General features: G+C 37.8%; 1 protein-coding gene across 2 annotated transcripts in view; it reads left to right on the top strand.

Annotated features, from left to right (window-relative positions):
* The window catches only part of AGBL4 (AGBL carboxypeptidase 4), a 1,100,555-nt gene that overhangs the window by 457,328 nt on the left and 619,513 nt on the right, over positions 1-23,714 (top strand). For both annotated transcript variants that reach the window (XM_033114112.1, XM_033114111.1), the window contains exon 4: positions 8,436-8,530. In XM_033114112.1, the coding sequence (XP_032970003.1) occupies positions 8,436-8,530 (95 nt within the window). The remainder of the gene's footprint in view (positions 1-8,435; positions 8,531-23,714) is intronic.

Here is a 23,714-nt window from a genome sequence, read left to right as displayed (position 1 = left end):
GATATATGAGGTCCAGGACTTCCTGGCATTATTTGAGGAACTTGAGTGGTAACCTATATATGCGTGCACATATACATTTACACATGTGTATAGTCTTTTAATGTTACCTGATCACATTGTTTTGGCAATTAAATTTAATCCTAACAATAACTCTACCAAATAGATATGATTTTTCCTCTTTATAGATGAGGCAAACAAGGCTCAGAAAGATGATAAAACATGGTCACGGTTACACAGGAAGAGGTAAGCTTAGCACTCCAATATTTCTTTCCACAACGTTGAGAAATCAGGTTCAGAGCCGGCAATATAAAAACATGGAATATGGCTTTGAAGGAAAGTAGCTGATTTGAGTGAAAAAAAGAGACCTAGATTTTATCCCGAACTCAGCCCTGCCTTACCTATGTTATCTTTGATATGTCGTGACATCAAGGCCAATTCGCCCTAAATTCCTGTGCTGTCCTACCCAAGTCACATTAACCTGGCTACCTGGTGGCACATGACTGGAACCAAGCAGCTTTCTCCCATTGTGTCATATGCTTCTCTATATTATCAGAATAGATGAGTAACAAGAGGTTGTCTCGAAAGGAGTTACTGACATCAGTCATGAAAACTACTCATGCTAACTTAAGGAATCAAATTCACTTTTAAATTTAAATATATTAATAACTATTAGTAGAATAAACTAGGATGAATGATTTATAAATTACTAAAGAAAGAAGGAAAAATATAAGAAAGATTTCAAGGAATTGTGAAATACCAATTTTTGAAAAAAATTGTAGGGAAACATAAATAAACTGAATCATGAAAGAAAATAAACAATAAAAGACAAAAAAAAATCACTAGATGTGAAGCCATATAAAATGGTAAAAAGAGAACACTCACAAGAGATTTGCCTAATGTAAATTGAAACATATCCTAAAACTACAATTAACAAAACAGTGGCTGACTCTCACTAGAATAAATGTACAGATTAGTGAAACATAAGTGGAAGTCCAGACATAAACCTAAGCATATAAAAATTTATTATATGGGAAAAGTGGCATTTGAAATTAGAAAAGAAAGAGATGACTTATTCAATAAAATATTGGAACAACTTGTTAACCAATTGGAAAAAATGTTATGCTACTCCATATTTTACACTAAAATCTTAATGGATTAAAAGTATTTAAACTTTTAAATTAGGAGAAGTTTTCCAATAGACATAAAACAATATAAAAACACTCAGGGATCTACCACTAAGATGAAGCAAATGTTAACATTTTGTCATCCTTTAGATTCTGCTTTCTTTTATTGATTTTGATAAATATAACATTACAGGTACAGCTAAACCCTTCTCTCTTTTTCTTTCCCTTTCTCCCAGAAATAACCGTAGTCCTGAAATGAATGGGTATTATTCCCATGTGTGATTTTATACTTTTATTGTACTTGCATCTATTACATTAAAATATACTGTTACTTTCTGTTATAATGCTTGCCTTCTTCATTAAACATTGTTCTGTGGGTTTATCTGTATTGATAAATGTTGCTCTAGTTCATTCATTTTAGAGGCTGAATAGTAGTCTATTGTGTTAATGAACAACAATTTATTCTCACTCTTAGTGAACAGTGCTACAATGAACATTGTTGTATGTCTCCTTATGGAATGTCTTAGAAGAACACATAGAAGTAGAATTGCTGGATTATAGGTTGTAAGCATCTTTACCTTTATTGTCAAGTTTCCCTTGACAAAGAGGCTGTTCTATTTTTTTTTCCAGCGATGTTCAAAAATCACTGTTTCCTACATAATTACAAACACTTGGTATTTTCAGATTAATTACCAAGACTTGGTATTTTCAGATTTACTAATGTCTTGCTATTCTGATTAAGAAATGTGTTTCATTATTTTCTTAATTTACATTTCCTCAGTTACTAGTGGGGATCAACTCTTCATGTATTTATAAACCTTTCTTCTTCTATAGCTTGTCTGATTATATCCTTTGTCCATTTTCTATTGGATTGCCATTCTTTTATATTTTGATTTATAGTAGTTCTTCGTAGGTTATGTATTAGTCCTTTTCCATTATAAGGGTTATGCATGTCTTCTTCATTCATTGGTTTGTCTTTTCATTTGTTTATGACCTATTTTGATATAACTTTTTTATAAAGCAGTCAAATATATCTATGTTTCCCTAAATGGCTTATGCTTCTGATGCTTTGTCTAAAATATCCTTATATACCCTGAGGTTGTAAAATAATCTGCTGTGTTTTACTTTGTGCATTGTATTCCTTAATTCATAATTTTTGTGTTCAGTGTGAGGTAGGGAATCTTAACTTGATGTTTTTTCCATGTAGGTGACTCATTGGCTCAGCACCATTCACTGACAGTTCAACTTTTCAACCTGATCTACCATGTTATCTCTGACATAGTCTGTTCTTAGGCTCTCTGTTCTGATACACTGGCACATCTCTATAAATCTGTACCAATGCTTTAATTACTCAAACTTTGTAAGTCTTGTTATCTGTTAATACTGTCTTTGCTACTTTTTGTCCTTGCATTCCCATATAAATTTTATTATCAGCTTATCAAATTTTACACACACACACACACACACACACACACACACACACACACACCTGCTAGGATTTTAGTGAATTACATTGATTCTAATAATGAATCTTCAAACTATGAATATATTTTTTCCCATTTATTTAAGCCTCTTTGATTTGTCTCAGTCGTGTTTTACAGTTTTCTGTGTAGAGGTCTTGTATTTTTTGTTACATTTATTATAGGTATTTGATATTTTTGATATCAGAGTGTGTATCACTTTTAAATATTATTTTCTAATTAGTTATTGCTAGTATATAGATATGCAGTTGATTTTTTAATATTGACTTTGTATCAATGAATTCTAATAGTTTGTAGATTATTTTGGGGTAGTCTACATACATAATCATGTTGGCCATATATAAAATGCAAGTTTTATTTCTTCCTTTCCAATCTTTTTTCTTTTTTCTTTTTATTGCCTTGGTGCATTGGCTAGAGCCTCCAGTACAAACTTTAACAGGAATGGCAATAGCAATAACAGGCATTCTTTTCTTGTTCCCAAATTCAGTGGAATGTTTTAAAGTTTTCATGATTAAGCATGATGTTGCAGTTGGTTTCTTTTTTTTGCTTCAGCTAGATATCCTTTATCAGATTAAGGTCTTTCCTATAATCAGTTTTCTAAGAGTTGGTTATCATTAAGTGTTACATTTTATGAAATGATTTTTCTTCACCTTTTGATATAAACTAATACATAAATAGTATATTGTAATGATTAATTTTAGAATTTTAAAACAAGCTTGCATTGTTCTCTTTCTTTCCCACCCCTACTGGATTTAATTTGCTAGTATTTTGTTTAGATGTTTGAGAAATACATTTTCTTGCAATTTCATTTTCAGATTTCATTATCGAGGTTGTATGGGTCACATAAAACAAGTTGGAAAATATTCCCTCACATTCAATTATCTAGAATAATTTGTGTAAGATTGGTGTTTTGTCTTCTATTAGTGTTTGAAAGGCTAAACCAGGGAATTTATCTGGGCCTGGCATTTTCTTTGCAGGAAAAGTTTTAATATCTTCAATTACCTTTATAAATTTAATAGAACTACTCAGATTTTGTGTATCTTCTATCAATTTTGGCAAGGTATTCTCTGTTTTTCTAAGAATTTGTCCTTTTCCCCTAATTTTTCAAATTCATTGCATAATATCTTTTTATTATAATAAACTTTTAAATCTTTTTCATGTTTATAGTTGTGTTCCCTTTTTTATTTCTGATATGAGTAAATTGTGCTTTCTATATATTTTTCTTGATTATTGGTCCTTTGTTTTATAGGTTCATCGTTGAAATCTGTATGTTGTTCGTGAAATCCACTAACTTTCTTGGACTCTATTTATTCTAAAAGTTTTCTTCAGTTTCTCTTTTATTTTATATGGGGACAGTCATATCATCTGTGAATAATGAGTTTTACATCTTTCTTTTTAATCCACATACTTTTTACGACCTCTTTTTATTTTATTGCATTAGAATTGTCAGTATGATGTCAAATAAAGCAACAATAGTGGCAACCTGTTGTTTCCTGGCTTTAAAAGGAATATTTCTTACATTTCATTATTAAGTATGATTGCTGTAAATTTTTAGTAGATACCTTTCATAAGATAAAGGAAGTTCTCTTCTGTTTCTAGCGTTCAAAGATTAAAATTTTTTTTGAATGAATGTTGAATTTTATTGGATGTTTTTACTATATTTGTTGATGATTTAGTATTTCTCAATTAATTTGTTAATATGATGACTTACATTATAGCTCTTTTTGATGTTGAATCATTCTTCCATTCCTAGGATATTTTTTACTTTGAACTGATATACAGTGTGTGTGTGTGTGTGTGTGTGTGTGTGTGTGTGTGTGTGTGTATACGCACGTGCTAGATTTAGATTGGTAATGTTAATATTTTATATACAATTTTTCAATAAATGTTTATAACTGACATGGGCTATACTGTTCCATTCTCCAGTGTTCATTCCTATTTTTGCTTCAAGTTTATAATACTCTCATAAAATAAGTTGGGTAGCTTTCTATCTTTTTTTCTTAATTTCACTTAAAATCTTAATTTTTATGAAAATAAATACATATATGTAATTTAAAAAGTCAAATAATACTACAAAGGGCAAAAGAAAATAGCCATCTTCTTACTCCCCGACTTTTGATTCCCGCTTCTTAAATTAAGGCTTAGCAAACCTTTACTGTAAAGAACAAAGAAGGAAGTAATTTAAGCTTTGTGGGCTATCAGATCTCTGTCAAAACTACTCAACGACTGTTATGTTACAAAAAGCAGCCATACGACAACACATAATGAATGAGCATGGTTTTTTGTTTGTTTCTTTTTTACAAAACAGATAGCAGGCAGGATTTGGCCTCGTCTTTGAAGCAATCAGTTATATTTCTTTCCATTCTTTCCTCTGATATTCTTTATTTCTAAATAAAATTTCTGCACTGCTATTCTCTATGTTAGTTTTAGGTATTATTTATCAATTTTGTATTATGAAGATGATGATTCAATTCTTTTAACAGTCCGGCTACATAATACAAGCACTTCTCTTTCCCCATATTTGTATCACTATTTTTGTTATTAATATTCATGCTTTTCTTCGTTGTGAATAGGTAAACATTAATATAGATGAGTCTTGTGTTATATAAGTTTTTTTCTTCGACAACTACCCCACCTGCCTCCTGCCTTCTACTAATAGTTGCTTTGTTTTTATGTTAAATTTGTTCACCATACATCTATTGCAAAATGCCTCTGTTTTCCCTGAGTCCATTTTTTTCCCCTCCTATATCTTTGCTTGGTTTTGTTGGTCTCTGCTTCTATTAGATGTCTTTCATCATTAACAGATTAGCATCAAAATTTGAAATGGAGACTCTAAATGCATGTGTGGAGCATGCCATTTCATTTGGGGGGAGTCTCCTATATCTGTATTATTCATAAATCTTTTATCTTTGGTCAGGAGTTGTTTTTCCCAGAAAAGCATTCTCTTATCTCCTGACTCTATAGTCAGGATAATAAGCTTGACTAGCAGTATTCTGGATTTTGAATCCAGAATCTCTGTGCTTCTACCTCTCCAGAGAATGAGCCTCTATAGATCCCATCACAATGGAGAAAGAGTCCTCGTCACTTGGATGGTTGGTGTGAGGGAAAGAATCTGGGGACTTAATTTCTCTTTATAAGGACATTGGACTTGCCCTGCCTGACACCCCAACTTTCAGAGGTACCAAATTCTTCTGTTGTTTTGTGTCTCTGGTATTCTGTGACGGGAATTATTTTTGTTTCTTAACTTTTTAAGTTGAGTCCTTAGCACTTTCTTTTTCAGTTTTTCTTCTTTTCTAGTACATTTACATAAGGCTATAATTTAATGTGTCTACATGCTGCTTTTTCTGCATGCCATAAGCTCTGATCCGTAGTGATGAATCAGTCATCCAATTCTAAATATTTTCTAATTTCTATCATTTTTTATTTGATACATGAAAAATTAAGAAGAATGTGTAAACATTTGGTACACAGAAAGTGCTCAAAAGTTGTTTGCTCTTATTAAGTTATTGTTACCATTACCTCATGGATGCAATTTCTTGTGATGCATTTTGAGTAAATAACTGATAATTAAGTGTAAAATATGGAAAGTCAAGATTTCCTGCACTGCCTACTTCCAAAAGCCTTTGGTTCTCACAACCACATGCTGACTTGATAAATTGGCTGGAAAACATATATAAAAAAATGCATGAGTGGGGAATGGTAAGAAATGGTGTTCTTTTTGCATGCAGTGTCATAGAGAAAGTGTGATCTTTATGGTCAAAACACCTAAGATTGAAATCCTAGCTCAACCAGTTAATAGTTCTTGGATTTTGGGGGAACAAGCCAGTAAGTCTTTATTAGCTTCAATTTTCTCATATTTAAACTTGGGTTAAAATAAATGACTTTTGTTTATGGGTGGAGATACTAAATAATATAGCATATTTAAAAACTTGGGAAATTTTCCTGGCATGGAATAGGATATTAATAATCAATAATTGTTCCACTTTCTCATTTATTTATTCCAGCCTCACATCTGTCCATTATTTCTGTATTAGATATCCCCCTGCATTTAGCATTAATCTAGATCCTGAAAGGGCAGTGGGGCTTCCAGATTCACTGGAAATAGATCTGACACCTAGAATCTCAGAAGGAGAAAGGGGCAGGGGTTAAGCCCTGTGAGGTTCAAAGGCCATTTGCCCCCTTGATATTGATTTTTCTTAAGTCAGACAGTAGCCAAGGCCCTGGGAGGAGTAATTGAACTGACAACAGGCAGGTTCAGGTTATTAATAATGGACTAGCCTTGGACATTCTTGATGACTTACTTTAATGACAAAAAGGGAGGTCTGAAACTGAAATGCCTGGACATGGGGTCAATGGCTGCGTCTCTGAGGAGAAAGGAAGTGTGAGTTATTCCTAAGAGCTTGTTTCATAGAACAGAACATTTTATGGTAGTTCCCCATGTGAGGCCAGAAGAAATGGTTTTGATATTTTCTTCAAGTAAACAAAATTTTAAAAGCTTGAAAAATGGCCATTATACTTATTTTTGCCCTTATTTTGGAAAACAGATTTGGTTAGAGTTATGGAATTTTGCGACTTTAGTGAGTAACTTACTTGTCTTTTTTATCCCCTGCATTCAGATATCAGCTCTTCATCTATTAATTGCATGACTTTAAACAAGTTTGTTAACCTCTCTGAGCCTCAGTTTCCACATCTATAAGATGGAGATGTTAATATTTTTATTGTAGTACAGGATGATATTTAAAACATTGTAAAAGTGTATAAAATACCTGGTATTTGATATTATATAGTACGTCACACAATAAATATTTGCTCAATGAAATAATACATGAATTTTGGTGCTTCCCGCTCCCTGCCTCTGGATAGAAAATCTAGTCCATGGTAACCTCTTGAAAGCTTTCCATTTTCTCCAACTATTCTGGCTGTCCTCGTCCTCTGTCCTATGGACTATTTCAGTGGTCATTTATGTCCTTTAACACCAATTCTCTTCTCTTTCCCAATATCTTCTCCCCAGATAAGACAAAGTTCTTTATTAAAAGAATGATACTACTACCCTCCTAGAAGGGCTTTAGTCATCTAGAGCACCCCACTCCCCCATTTTAAATGTGAGACCCAGAGAGGAAAGAGATTTACCCAAGTACTGATGCCCCTATAAGTTGATGCTGAAATTAGGGTTGATCCCAGTATTCCTGGCCCCTAGCAGAAGGTAACAAAGGGGGTGCAGAAGAGGATACATATCCTCCAATTCTAGTCAAACGGGTACCGAGCAGATGCAGAATTTTTGAACTTCAGTTTTACACTCAGTTATTATCTTTAGTTTGTTGAGCTTCAAATGCGCTACTGTCGCTGTGATGATAATATTATTCATTTCTGTGCAAATTCTATGTCAGCCTAGAGAGATGGCACAATTAATAATAATAGCCAAAGCTTATATAGCATTCACTATGTACCAGGTATATTTCCTAACATTGTATGTATATTAACTTATTTTATTCTCATCAGTAGCCCTAGGTGCCATTATTATTCCCATTTTTCAGGTGAGGAAACTGGGACCCAGAAAGGTGTAGTAGCTTGGAAAGGGTCATACAGCTTGAGAATGGTAGAGTAGGATTAAAACTCAGGCTTCCATGTTCCAGAGTCTGTGCTGTTAACTACTCTGCTAAGTTGGAACAAACACATTGAATTTCTGTTGGCACCATTGCTCACTCAACTGTTGGCAGCCAGTCCATGTGGATTCCTTTAATCTTGCTTATTGTTTCTAGTGCTACCTATCAGGAAGTGGTCTCTTGCATAGCATAGTCTTCTGATAATCTTCTCCCTCTTTCTTTTTCAGAGAATCATTTTCAACATTGTTAACTTCAGCAAAACCAAGAGTCTTTATAGAGATGGGATGGCCCCTATGGTGAAATCTACCAGCAGACCAAAATGGTAAGTGACCCACAGAATGGGACCTCTTTCTGGTCAGAGAATTTGACCAGGGCTCAAGTTCAACTGCTGTTTGTATAGGGCTTAGCTTCACTGGCACTGAGAAGAATGGGTTTCTGGATGACCTTTGGCTAGGCTCCATGTACTGTTCTTGGAGAATGTTGGGATAGAGAACACGGTTCAATGTTTGGAGTGACCAACATTCTATTATGAGGGAAGGTGCACTCTGTTATTTGGTTAACTTCCTGTCCTGTTTGCCTCCCATGGTATCTTTTGGAAGCTTAATTAAAGTTCATTCTGGTTTTATGTTTTTGTTTTTGTTTTTTTCAGCCCGAGCACAGATGCTGTGCCGTCACCTAGGAGGGCACTGAGAACTAAAATTTAGTAGATTTCCTTGCTTTGCTTGGTTCGTGAATAGGTGTTGTGTGTTCTGTGGATGTTAAAGTTCTGTTTGTCCCGTTGTTATAGTGAGGATGGGGGCTGGATAGGATTGATTGCTCAATTATAGTAATAATTATGATGATGACGATATTGATGTTAATAAAATTGAGAATAATGATAACTACTCTCGCTGACTTAGGGCCCATTCTTTTTCAGAAGTTTTACATTTGCTGTTATTATTCTCATAGCATTTTTGCAAGGGAGATTTAACATATCTATGTAATAAAGATGAAGAAATTGAGGCTAAGAGAGGTCAAGTACTTTCTAAAGACCATAGTAAAGGGAGGAGTCCGTCCTTTTTTATTATCCCTTACTGCCATACAAACTGATTATTTTGTTCATCCAGCTATTCATTTATTCATTCAACAAATACTGATTTGAGTGCACCAAAACAAGAGTTTTTAAAGACAGAAACTTAGTGTTCTTCATCTATCACACAGTAGGTGTTAAGTGAATGCTTGTTGAACTGAGCTGAGTTCATTATGAGAATTTACATGTAAAGTGCCTGGACTTGCTAAGTGCTCAGTAAGTGTCATCTATTATTATAGTATTATATGAAACACTATACAAATGTAAGGAATTGTTTATATTATTCCAGTTTTGATCCCTGTTCAAAATTTAATGACTAGTGAGAAGATCATCTCCAACTGTCTATATTTATAGCAAACTAGCAATTCATAAATACTGAATTGTGCTTTTGTCTATAAACGATACTTGGCAATTTTCTATAAATGCTGGGCCGAGAAGCTCAGGTTTGTAAAAATATAGGCATTTGATGATGATAATGCAAACTGTTTATTAAAAGATAAAAATATCTTGCTGGGCCTGGTTTTTGCTTTGCTGTGTCAAGTCCACTGTGTATTCCTCGATTTCCTTTTGACAGTGGGATCTGGGCGAGGGGTAGGCCTTTGCTTTGTGTCTCTGAACTCAGCCCAAGTGGATGACAACAGCGCACATCTCTCTGTTAGCAGGCGTCTATGTAGACGCATACTTCAGACCTTGCAACACTGTTGATCTGCTCATGAGGGCCTTCAAAATCACCTTGTCTTCTGTTATCGTGCTCTGTGGTGGGATCTAACAGCAACAATAATCACCATTCCTTTTTCTCAAATGTTCTGTTTTGGAGTCCTCTCTTTTTCTGTGCTTTTGGAAATCCTTAAGCCTTAGTATTTCATTGTGTTTTGTTTTGTTTGTCATGGGCCTTTCTGTCAGGACTCTTGACAAGATTTTGAGATATTAATGAGTCCTTCCATTTACATCATGAAGCCTTAGAATTAAGTCAGTGCTCTAATCCCACGTTGGCGTGTGCTTAGCAGTGGCCAGTATCCAGTCACGGGGTTTCCCTCATGGTCTGAAAGACGGTCAGGTTTCAGAACTGAGTTTGTTGTACTCCATCAAGCCTATACGGCAGAAGGCAACAGAGCAAATCAAGTTGTTGATATGTTTAATCTCTCCTATTTTTTACCTTACCATCCCCAGATCTCAGATGCAAAGCTATTCATATTTCTTCATCATCACCTTTCCGTAAGCCAGACGTTTAACTATTTGTTTCCTTAATAGGGCTGCCCTGAGCACCCTAATGTGCCACACAATAGTCTAGATAGTGGGGATATATGAATATGACAGAAAAGACGTGTTCCCACAATGGGATTTATAGATGACGTAATACAGAATCGTACACCTGAAATCTATGTAACTTTACTAACAATTGTCACCCCAATAAATTAAGAAGAGACGTGTTCCCAAACAGAATTTCATTTTAGAATTTTATTAACTGATCTCTACAGGCCATAATTGTTACTCTCCTTGCAATGGTATGTTCTAAAGATTCTTTCTGCCCCTTGGGTGCTTTCTGTGTAAGACTTCCTTCTATTCCTCACTTTGATTACCTGTACCAGGACCTATCTTCCGGTGGTCATTATCTTAAATGTTTCCAGGGTAACATAAAAAGTGTGTTATGACGGTTTAGCTCTCAGAATATTAGATTTTACTGGCCCTCAGGAGTTCATCACAATTTAGGATTATAGACAATTGCCTGACTCAAGACTGACAAATACCTTACAGATCCCAGTATTAGAATATATGCTCAAGTGTCTTCCTAATTCCACTTTCCCCAAAACCAAAGCAACCACCATAACAAAAGGAGAAGGGGCAGACACTTCTTTGGTTTAGGTGCATTGCCTGTTTTAATATTCAAATAGGCCTTAGAAAAATTCTTACCTCCTGACAAACATTAAAAACCCTGAATTTCCTAGATGAAATATATACCAAATGGGAAAACAAACTTTCTTGACCTTTTCAAGGTGAAATAAACATTCTTCTTCACCTGTCATAGGGGCTGTAAGGGATCCCAAGCCACAATGCCTTCAGGCAATAGTGTAGGTCTGATAATTAGTTGTGGAAAGCAAATGAGTAAAAGAAGCAACTTAAAAAGCCATTATGCAAATATCTGGTCACTCAAGGCTGTTCTGCCTTGAGGAGATAACTGTCACAGTACCTAGCAACAAAGTGGAGAAATTGGAAGATTCAGAAGTTTTTTGCCCATTTTAGTTCACTCTGTTTCTAGTTACAAATTTGACTTTTTAAGGATTGTTGGTTATTAAGACTCTGTGGCATCAAGTTTCTGCAACCATAACTCATTAATATTTTTTAAGATTGTCCAAAGGCTGAAATTGCCATGTGCCAGGCACTGCTGAGAACTGGCATTACCAAACAGATGATAACTGTCCCCTCACCTATGCAGAAACTAAGCCTAGAATATTTACACAGCTGGTACATGGTGGCATTAGCCAGAGACCTCAGCGCTCCAAGCTTGCAGTCCCCCCATAGTCCATGCTTGGGCAGAGGGCAGGAAGGGCTGCCAAGATGCCAGAATGGCATGCTGCCGTGTGACCTTGGTAAATCTGAAATACCTTCTCTGAGTGACTTGTTCATTATAGTAGATTGAGGAGGTTGGACTAAATCTCAGAGTCTGCTTCCATTTAACATATTTTTATTGAGCATCTAACTTTGTGCTAGGTCCTGGGGTAATATATATGAATCTGATCTGAATTACATCTTTAATTTTTTTATTTTTTAGAGGTCAAAATGAAATACAAATATAAATAGGTACAACAAAAGAAGCATTGTGCCAAGAACCACTAGGGAGATATGTAAAATGTGCTGTGGCATTAGAGAAGAGGAAGAAGATGATGCTATTAGGACAGTGGGAGAAAAGCAGATTTGGGGCAGGTGGTATTTCAGTTAGGTCTTGAGGAAATGGGACAAGAAGAAAATTAGGGAAATGGGATTCCAAATGGAAGATATCACAGGCTGAGCCATGACACCACTTTTCTGAGCCTCAGTTTCCTCACTGTAAATAATGCATAATGATACTTTCTCGCAGAGTTGTTATAAGAAACAAACATGAAATGAATATGTAAATACATTTTACAGTCTCAAAGATCAGTAAATTTCCTGACTGTTTCTTTTCTTATCCTCTGTCTCACCCAAGACTGATTGGGTGATCATTATTTCTTCCTTCCCTCCCTTCCTTCCTGTCTTCCTTCCTTCTGTTTTTCAGTAAATGGACCAGAAATTATGCAAAGTATTAGAACAAAATTGTGACAAGAGAGATATGATCACTGTTCTCGTACAGCTAATAGTCTACTGGGCTAGACATTAAATATGTAACTCTAGTTAAGTGTAATAACTGTTACAACATGAGTAATTCAGAATGCTGTGGAAACTATTTAGCATGCTATATAGCATTTAAGACTTACTCTGCTTCAAGGATAAGAGACCTTCCTTAGGCGTGTAATTTATACCGAGAATTGAAAGATGAATAGGAGTTAGATCATAACAGGTGGAGATATGTGTGAAGTAATACAATGTGTTTGAAGGCTAAGAGATTAGAAAGAACATTGTATTTCGATGAGTAAATGCCACCATGATTGGAGCATGAAATTCTAAGGAGAAATTGCCTGGAGAGATAGGTAGGAGTGAAACTGATATGAACCTTGTAAGCCAAGCTAAGCAGTTGGACTTGATTCTGAGGGCAATGTAAAGAAGTTAAAGGGATTAACCGGGAGCAGGACATGATCAGATGGACACTGTAGGAAGATGGGTCTTGTTGGTGACTATAGTATATCTTGGAGACATAGACCAATGTTCAGAGGGTTTTGCAATACCCAAGATACAGCTGATGATGGCTTAGGGTGGTAACAATCGTGATGAAAACAAGTGGGTGTATTTAAGGGTTAAAAAAGATTGAATCAACTTAACTTTGTGATAGGCTAGATGTTGAGGGATAAAAAGAGGGGGAGTCCTGGATGACTTCCAAGACATTACCTACTCCTGACGTGTAGAGTGACCAACCCTCCTGGTTTGCCTGAAACTGTAGGGTTTCCTAGGAAACGGGAATTTACACTTTAGGGTTTCTTATTAATATTATTATTTTTTTTAATTTTTCAATTGCAGTTGGTATTAGACTTTAGTTTTAAATTGAGAATATCCTGGGAAAACCAAGACAAGTTGTTCACCCATCTCCTGAGTAATGAGGCAAAAGTGAAAACTCAGGGAGGTAACTATAAAGGTGGAACAAAAGAAAGACCCAGTGTAAACACTGGGAAGGTAAAACCAAAGTCCACAAGAAACAAATTAGCATAGTCCACTAATACTCTAATCAGTCTTATCATGAATGCTAATATTATCACTAATTACCCTTGAAATTTTTCCTGTAAAGTAATAGTATGAAAGCTGTGTTTGCACTTACATTAAGTTTCAAAGTGATCTTCCCATAGGTTAGGGATCACTAAGAAAATCTGAACATTCATATGAAAACTTACAATGTCATTATATTAAAATGTCCATGTAGTATAGTATTATAAGTGTTGGAAAATGTAGTAGAAAGAAATCAGGAATCTAAAAATCTGAGTCCTAGTCTTGGCAATATTATTCTGAGATTTAAATGATCAAAAAAGGTCCATATTATAGAAAAATCTTTGCACTAAAAGGTATTTATTATAGGGTAGTTGATAATGACAGAAACTCGAACCAACCTAAATGTCCAAAACCAGGAAAATTATTAAGTAAGTTATAGTGAGTCAACTCGATGCAATATTATGCAGGCATTAAAAATAGTTTCCAGGCATTTGTAATAACACGAGAAAATGCTGACGTTATTTAAAGTAAAAAGTAAGGTACAATACCATATATAAGTGTTATAGTAGTATGAAACCTACATATACATTAAATACACACACACATATATAATAGTGTCAACTGATGTCTTTGGATGGTAGGATTTTTATTTCGTTAGAGTTTTTTTTATATTTTTAGAAATTCTACAGTTTTAAATTTGTGAAAAAGCAAAGTAATATTTATTAAAAATAAAATAAATTGTTTGTTAAATGATGCAAAAATTACTTGTATATGATTTGGAGTGAGTCATGTCACTTTTCTGGGACTCAGTTTCCTCATCTTAGTAAAATGGATGTTATGTTCCCTATCCTTCTGATCTTTCATAGTATTATTGAGATCACTGAAGGCACTGGGACTGAGAGAGAGTGAGAGACATTGGTAAATATAGCTCATGACCCAAAATCAAATTATTATTAAGAGATGAGACAGAGGGACATGTAACCATATGGGTCACCAGTGTCGGTCAGTGGTCTTCTGGAGCTGCACCTATCAGCTTACAGTAACTGATTATTAATTTTTCAGCAGTTTTGTGAGTTGCTTTTTAAACCATTGATAGCTTTAAATCATCATGTGTTATGTCATGGAAAATGGAAAATGCTACAAATCAGTTTAACTTTAATTAAGCCAGATAAGTTTATTTTAAACTATGAAAGAACACCTGGAGGAAATTTCTGTGGGTAAAACCAACTAAAAACCTCCAGATTCCATTCTCAACTCTCTGGTCATGGGGTCCCTTTGTCAGGACTCATGGCCCAGGCATCAGGGAATTGGATTTCCTGAAGAAGATTCCTAAGGGAGAGAAGCCAGAGGGTGCTGAGAAATCATGCCACAGGCATCTAGGACCCCCATCTGCTACATCTGGGGAGGTAGTGCTACATCTTACAGTGACACCAACACCTTATGAATGTGTGAGAGGCTGAACAAATGAATGGGACACATAGATTCTTACACTCACAGGACTGTGTCTCAATTAGGTTTCCAAAAGGAAACATGGTGGTACACACAGATTAGAATAATTTGAGGAAGGTTTATTTATAAAGGGACATTGAATTAAATATGGTTGGTATGTAGAACCACAGAGAATAAGGCAAGAACCTGGGGCTAGGAGCATCAGAATTGTCATTACCCTTAAAGAAGGGAGAAGTTATTGGAGCTTAGAGAGTGTTGTATAGAGTGGGCTGCTTTGAAAGTAGCAGTGACCTTCTATCAAGAGAAATAGGCAAAAGATATTTGTCAATGATACATCTGATAAGGGGTTAATACCCAAAATTTATAAAAAACTCATTCAACTCAACACCAAAAAAAACAAACAACCCAAGTAAAAAATGGGCAGAGGACATGAAGAGACATTTTTCTAAAGAGGGCATACACATGGCAAACAGAAATATGAAAAATGCTCGACCTCACTATTCATTAGAGAAATACAAATAAAAACCACAATGACATTCCACCTCACTCCGTACAGAATGGCTATCATCAATAAATCAACAAACAAGTGCTGGCGAGGATGTGGAGAAAAGGGAACCCTCCTGCACTGTTGGTGGAATTGCACATTGGTGCAGCCGCTATGGAAATTAGTACGGAGGCGTCTCAAACAACTGGAAATGGAACTATGTTATGACCAAGCAATTTCTCTCTTAAGTATCTATCCAGAGAAATTCAAAACACTAATTCATAAAAAATTTATGCAACCCATGTTTATTGCAGCACTATACACAATAGCCAGGGTATGGACACAACCGAAATGCCCATCGGTAGATGACTGGATTAAGAAACTGTGGGCGGTGACGTCATAGGAATGGCGGCAGCAGGGCGCACTTTCTGAGTTCTCCTCCGGATCTTGGCAAACGGGAACTATAACCCATCGAGGAAATTTTCGCTCACCACACAATATAGTGGAGAGATTCGTGGATTGCTTGAAGCTAAGAAATTCTTGGGGGTAAGCTAACTGGACGGAGCAAGGAGAGGAGGAGGAGAAGCGGCGTGGGAGCGCCCGGCCGGCAGCGGCGGGAGAGCCCAGCCCCCAGCGGAGCCTCAGCTGGCGGGGGCGAAAACCGAAAACCACGGAGCCGGGCAAGCACGGGATCCCAGGCGGAGCGGAGAGCGCAGAGACCGGGGGTAGGCCCTTTCCCTGCTCCCACGGCTGATTTCTCCCGCCGGGAAGGCGGCGCGCCCTGCGGCGGTCGGGGGGCGCAGTCTCCATACCTGGGCCCCTCCCCCCCCCCTGCTCTCCCAATCCTACCCCGCCCTTCCAGAGACTGGGACTGGAAACCGCGGTGCAGCCCTGCTGTGCCGGGCGCGCACAGGAGCCCAGGCGGAGTGGAGAGCGCAGAGACCGGGAGGCGGCTCTTTCCCTGCGTCCCGCGGCTGATTTCTCCAGCCGGGAAGGCGGCGCGCCCTGCGGCGGACGGGGGGGCGCAGTCTCCATACCTAGGCCCCTCCCCCCCGCCCCGCTCTCCCAATCCTACCCCGCCCTTCCAGAGACTTAAACCGGCCCCTGAACCGAGAAGTGGTATCTAAAGCTCACGCTTTGGGAAGCCTGACGGGCAGCCCTGACCCAGGCAGACTGGGCAGTGTGCGTGATTTTGGCTGCGCTAGGAGAGAAGAGACGCCTCCACCCCCAGCCACCACCTTTTCTGCCCTGCGGGAAGAGGGCGACGCACGGCTGGGCTGGGAGAGTGAAGACCCCTCCATCTCCAGCCCCCACCCTTCCTGGCTTGCCTAGGGTGGGGTGGGTGCAGCGGCCGAGACACACCCGGAGATCAGCAGTGAGGCAGACGCAGCTCTGGGCTTTCAGCAGATCAGAAATCTCCTGCCCGCACTCACACACACACACTGAAGAGGTGCCTTAAGACTCAAGAGTTTTGATCACATATCTGGTGGTGCCACTCTCAGTGTGCATTTGTGCAGGCAAGGGCAGAAACTGCACTGATATTGTAAAAACTATCATCCAGACCCCTCAGGCCCACGCTTTTAAGTCTGCAGTCCCAAAGTCTCTCTGGGCACCAGGTGACCGGCTCTGCCTGCGCAATAAGCAGGGGGCAACTTGGTACAGCAGAGAACAACCTGGACATTGCTTGGTGGGCTTAGGCCGAGACTGTCGCTGCTTTTTGTATTGCTTTGTTTTGTCTTGTTTTGCTTTGTCTTTATATCTTTGATATCTTTGCCTCTGTCGAGTGGGGTTATCAGGTGGTTTTGCATGTGAACGTATTTGATATTTTTCTTTGTTGTTGTTGTTGTGCTTGGTGATTTGCTTTGTTCTGAAACTGCCCTGCCGGGGCCCAGCTTGTGAGGCACGGTCAGCAGATCAGAAATCTCCCGCCCACACCCATACACACACACTGAAGGAGTGCCCTAGGACTCACGAGCTCTGGACAAAGGACTGGTGGTGCTCCTCTCGGTGTGCATACGTGCGGACAAGGGCAGAAGCTGCACTGACTTTGTGGAGACTATCATCCAGACCCCTCAGGCCCACGCTTTTAAGTCTGCAGTCCCAAAGTCTCTCTGAGCACCAGGTGACCGGCTCTGCCTGCGCAATAAGCAGGGGGCTCTTTGGTACAGCAGAGGACAACCTGGTCATTGCTTGATGGGCTCAGGCCGAGATGGTCGCTGCTTTTTGTTTTGCTTTGTTTTGCTTTGCTTGGTATTGTTTTGCTTTGTCTTGTATCTCTGATATCTTTGCCTGTGTCGAGCGGGGGTTATCGGCTGTTTTTTTTTTTTTTTTTTTTCTTTCCTCTTTGCTGTTGTCGTTGCTGCTGTGCTTGGTGATTTGCCTTGTTCTGGGACTTCCCTGCCGGGGCCCAGCTTGGGTGGCACGGGACTCGGCATATCTGGGGACCAACTCCAGACCAAATCGGAGTGCAGCCGGGTTTGACCTGCAGGTCACACACCTAGAGGGGGTTCTCGGCAGGCTCTGGAGCCCATAGAGGCCAAATCACATTGGGGTGGTTAACCCTCACGCAGCAGAGTGCCCTGCGGGGGGCAGAGCCAAGTCTCACGGCAGGTCAGCCCAGGAGTTCACGCCACCTGCTCATTAGCGGGAAGCAATTAAAGATCTTCTTGAACGGGACAGTGTACACAACACAAGACTCACCTTTGGAGCACACGCGGAGGAGGACGACGTGGTGCGAGTCAAATATAAAGGACACATACTACACAAGATAACTTAGCAAGAACTAAGAACTCTAGGGGATCTACCTAATATATCAAAATAAACACAGTCAGCCAGAATGGGGAAACAAAGATACACGTCCCAAATAAAAGAACAGAAGAAGCTTCCACAACTGGAACCAAATGAAGCAGACGTAACCAACCTCTCAGAGACAGAGTTCAGAACACTGGTGATAAGAATGTTTAAGGAGCTTAGAGAAGACATAAAGAAGGATGTAGAAATCATAACAAACGAGCTTAGAGAAAACATAAAGAAGGATGTAGAAATCATAACGAAAAACCAGTTGGAACTAAAGAACACAATTACCGAAATTAAGAACTCACTTGAAGGAATTACCAGCAGGCTAGATGAAGCAGAGGATCGAATCAGCGACTTAGAAGACAAGGTAGCAGAGATCACCCAAACGGAACAACAAAAAGAAAAAAGAATAAAAAACAATGAAGATGGCCTAAGAGACCTCTGGGATAACATCAAGCACAACAACATGCGCATCATAGGAATACCAGAAGGTGAAGAGAGCAAGCAAGGGATTGAGAACATATTTGAAGTAATAATGTCTGAAAACTTCCCCAACCTGATGAAGGAAACCAACATACAAGCCCAGGAAGTGCAGAGAGTTCCAACCAGGATTAACCCAAACAGGTCCACACCAAGACACATTATAGTTAAAATGGCAAAGCTTAAAGACAAAGAGAGAATCCTAAAAGCAGCAAGAGAAAGACGGAGGGTTACATACAAGGGAACTCCCATAAGACTATCAAATGATTTTTCTACAGAAACATTGAAGGCCAGGAGGGAGTGGCAGGAGATACTTAAAGTGATGGAAAACAAAGGCCTACAACCTAGATTGCTTTATCCAGCAAGGCTATCATTTAAAGTTGATGGAGAGATAAAGAGCTTTCCAGAAAAAGTAAGCTAAAGGAATTTATTACCACCAAGCCAGCATTGCAAGAAATACTAAAAGGTCTTCTGTAAATAGAAGAAAGATCAAAACAACCTAACTACAAATTTAAAAATGGCAATATCTATGTACCTATCAATAATCACTTTAAATGTAAATGGATTAAATGCTCCAATCAAAAGACATAGGGTGGCTGACTGGATAAGACAGCAAGACCCTTGTATATGCTGTATACAAGAGACTCACCTCAGAACAAAAGACACACACAGGCTGAAAGTGAAGGGTTGGAGTAAGATATTTCATGCAAATGGAAACGAGAAAAAAGCTGGAGTTGCAATACTTATTTCTGACAAAATAGACTTTAAAATGAAGAACATACTAAAAGATAAAGATGGGCACTATATAATAATAAAGGGATCGATCCGACAAGAGGACATAACCCTAGTAAACATCTATGCACCCAACATAGGAGCACCTAAATATATAAAACAGGTACTGACGGACATAAAGGCAGAGATCAACAGTAACACTATTATAGTCGGGGACTTCAACACACCTCTGACCACAAGGGACAGGTCTTCCAGACAGAAAATCAATATGGAAACAACAGCCTTAAATGATACATTGGACCACTTGGATTTAATCGATATTTTCAGAACATTTCACCCCAATGCTGCAAAATACACCTTCTTCTCAAGCGCACATGGAACATTTTCCAAGATAGATCATATGTTAGGCCACAAAACAAGTCTTGATAAATTTAAGAAAATTGAAATCATACCAATTGTCTTCTCTGATCACAATGCTATGAAATTAGAAATGAACTACAGGAAAAAAACGGGAAGACACACCAATTCATGGAGGCTGAATAACTTATTACTAAATAATGAATGGGTCAAGCAGGAGATCAAGGAAGAAATCAAAAGATATTTCGAGATAAATGAAAATGAAAACACGACGACCCAAAATCTATGGGATGCCGCGAAAGCAGTCCTAAGAGGGAAATTCATAGCTTTGCAGGCCTACCTAAAGAAACAAGAAACATCACTAATCAACAGTTTATCTTCACATTTAAGGGATCTGGAAAAAGAACAGCAAAATAAGCCCAAAGGGAACACAAGGAAGGAGATAATAAAGATCAGAGCAGAAATAAATGAAATAGAAACAAGAAAAACAATACAAAAGATCAATGAATCCAAGAGTTGGTTCTTAGAGAAGATAAACAAAATCGACAAACCTTTAGCCAGACTCATTAAAAAAAAGAGAGAGAGGACCCAAATTAATAAAATCAGAAACGAAAGAGGAGAAGTGACAACGGACACTGCAGAAATACAAAGAGTTTTAAGAAGTTACTATGAGCAACTATATGCCAACAAATTTGACAATTTGGAAGAAATGGACAATTTTCTAGAGGCGTACAACCTTCCAAGGCTAACTCAAGAAGAAACAGAAAACCTGAATAGACTGATTACCACCACGGAAATTGAATCAGTAATCAACAGTCTCCCAACAAACAAAAGCCCTGGACCAGATGGCTTTACAGGTGAATTTTACAAAGCGTTCAAAAAAGAATTATCACCAATTCTCCTCAAGCTCTTCCAAAAAATCCAGAAGGAGGGAAGACTCCCAAACACTTTTTACGAAGCCACTATCACCCTGATCCCAAAATTAGACAAAGACACCACAAAAAAAGAAAACTACAGGCCGATATCTTTAATGAACATAGATGCAAAAATCCTCAACAAAATATTAGCAAACAGAATTCAGCAATACATTAAAAAGATCATTCACCACGATCAAGTGGGATTCATCCCTGGTATGCAGGGGTGGTTCAACATCCGCAAATCTATTAATGTGATACACCACATTAACAAAATGAAAAATAAAAATCACATGATCATATCAATAGATGCAGAAAAAGCATTTGATAAAATCCAACAGCCATTTATGATAAAAACCCTTAAGAAAGTGGGAATAGAGGGATCTTATCTCAACATAATAAAGGCCATATATGACAAACCCACAGCTAACATCATACTCAATGGGGAAAAGCTAAAACCATTCCCCCTAAGATCAGGAACAAGGCAAGGATGCCCATTATCTCCGCTTCTATTCAACATAGTTCTGGAAGTTCTTGCCACAGCAATCAGACAAGAAAAAGAAATAAAAGGCATCCAGATTGGTAAGGAGGAAGTAAAGTTATCATTGTATGCAGATGATATGATACTATATATAGAGAACCCTAAAGACTCCACCAAGAAGCTATTAGAGCTGATAGATGAATTTAGTAAAGTGGCAGGATACAAAATTAATATTCAGAAATCAGTTGCATTTGTATATACCAATAATAAAACATCAGAAGGAGAAATTAAAAAAACAATCCCATTTACAATCGCTCCAAAGACTATAAAATACCTGGGAATAAATTTAACCAAAGAAGTAAAAGATCTATACTCAGAAAATTATAAGACACTGATGAAAGGAATGAAGGAAGATATAAATAGATGGAAACACATATCATGTTCATGGATAGGAAGAATTAATATAGTTAAAATGTCCATACTGCCTAAGGCAATATACATATTCAATGCAATTCCTATCAAACTGCCAACGTCGTTTTTCACAGAAATAGAACATATAATCCTAAAATTTATATGGGACCATAAAAGACCCCGAATAGCAAAGGCAATCTTGAGAAATAAGAACAAAGTGGGAGGTATAACAATACCTGACTTCAAATTATACTACAAGGCTACAGTAATCAAAACAGCATGGTACTGGCATAAAAACAGACACATAGATCAATGGAACAGAATAGAGAGTCCAGAAATAAATCCACGCCTATATGGCCATTTAATCTACGACAATGGAAGCAAGAATGTACGATGGAGTAATGACAGTCTATTCAATAAATGGTGCTGGGAAACCTGGACAGACACATGCAAAAAAATGAAGTTGGACCACCTCCTTACACCATATACAAAAATAAATTCAAAATGGCTTAAAGACTTAAATGTAAGGTCTGAAACCATAAAATACCTAGAAGAAAATATAGGAAGAAACTTCTCAGACATTACCCGGAGTAAGATTTTTACTGATATACACCCTCGCGCGAGGGAACTAAGAGAAAGAATAAACATGTGGGATTATATCAAACTAAAAAGTTTTTTCACAGCAAAGGAAACCATCAATAAAACAAGAAGGGATCCTACTGAATGGGAAAAGATATTTGCCAGTGATATATCTGATAAGGGATTAATATCACAAATCTATGGAAAACTTACTCAACCCAACTCCAAAAAAACAAACGATCCAATTAAAAAATGGGCAGAGGACTTGAAGAGACATTTTTCTGAAAAGGACATACAGATGGCAAACAGACATATGAAGAAATGCTCAACCTCGCTAACCATCAGAGAAATGCAAATAAAAACCACAATGAGATACCACCTCACCCCAGTCAGAATGGCTATCATCAATAAATCAACAAACAACAAGTGCTGGCGCGGATGTGGAGAAAAGGGAACGCTTGTGCACTGTTGGTGGGATTGCAGACTGGTGCAGCCGCTATGGAAAACAGTATGGAGGTATCTCAAAATTCTGAAAATGGAACTACCTTATGATCCAGTAATTCCACTCCTAGGTATCTATCCGGAGAAATCCAGAACTTCAATTCAAAAATCTCTATGCACTCCTATGTTTATTGCAGCACTATACACAATAGCTAAGACATGGAAACAACCAAAATGCCCATCGGTAGATGACTGGATTAAGAAACTGTGGTACATTTATACAATGGAGTATTATGCAGCCATAAGGAAGAAAGAAATCTTACCATTTGCAACAACATGGATGGATCTAGAGAACATTATGTTAAGTGAAATAAGTCAGACAGAGAAAGATAAGTTCCATATGATCTCACTTATTTGCGGATTCTAAAGAAAAGAATAAGTGAATGAACTAATCAGAAACTGTTTGGGAGACAATGAGGAAAAACTGAGGGTTGCTAGATGGGCGGGGGGAGTGGGGGGTGGGGGGGAGGGTGAGGGGATTGGAGGGCAGTCGGTGACCACAGGATGGCCACGGGGTTTGAAAATTAATCTGGGGAACGTAATTTGGTGGTTACCAGAGCGTAAGGGGGTTGGGGGGTGGGGGATGAGGGTGAGGGGGATCAAATGTACGGTGATGGAAGGGGAGCTGACTCTGGGTGGTGAACACACAGTGTGATTTATGGATGATGTGATTCAGAATTGCACAACTGAAATCTATGTAATTCTACTAACAATTGTCACCCCAATAAATTAAAAAATAAAAAATAAATAAATAAATAAAAAAAATAAATCAAAAAAAAAAAAGAAACTGTGGTACGTTTATACAATGGAGTATTACTCGGCCATAAAGAAGAATGAAATCTTACCATTTGCAATGATACGGATGGACCTAGAGAACATTATGCTACGTGAAATAAGTCAGACAGAGAAAGACAAATACCG

Source organism: Rhinolophus ferrumequinum, chromosome 9 (genome assembly GCF_004115265.2).
Source record: "Rhinolophus ferrumequinum isolate MPI-CBG mRhiFer1 chromosome 9, mRhiFer1_v1.p, whole genome shotgun sequence".
Taxonomy (NCBI): domain Eukaryota; kingdom Metazoa; phylum Chordata; class Mammalia; order Chiroptera; family Rhinolophidae; genus Rhinolophus; species Rhinolophus ferrumequinum.
This window is presented reverse-complemented; position numbering and strand designations above follow the sequence as displayed.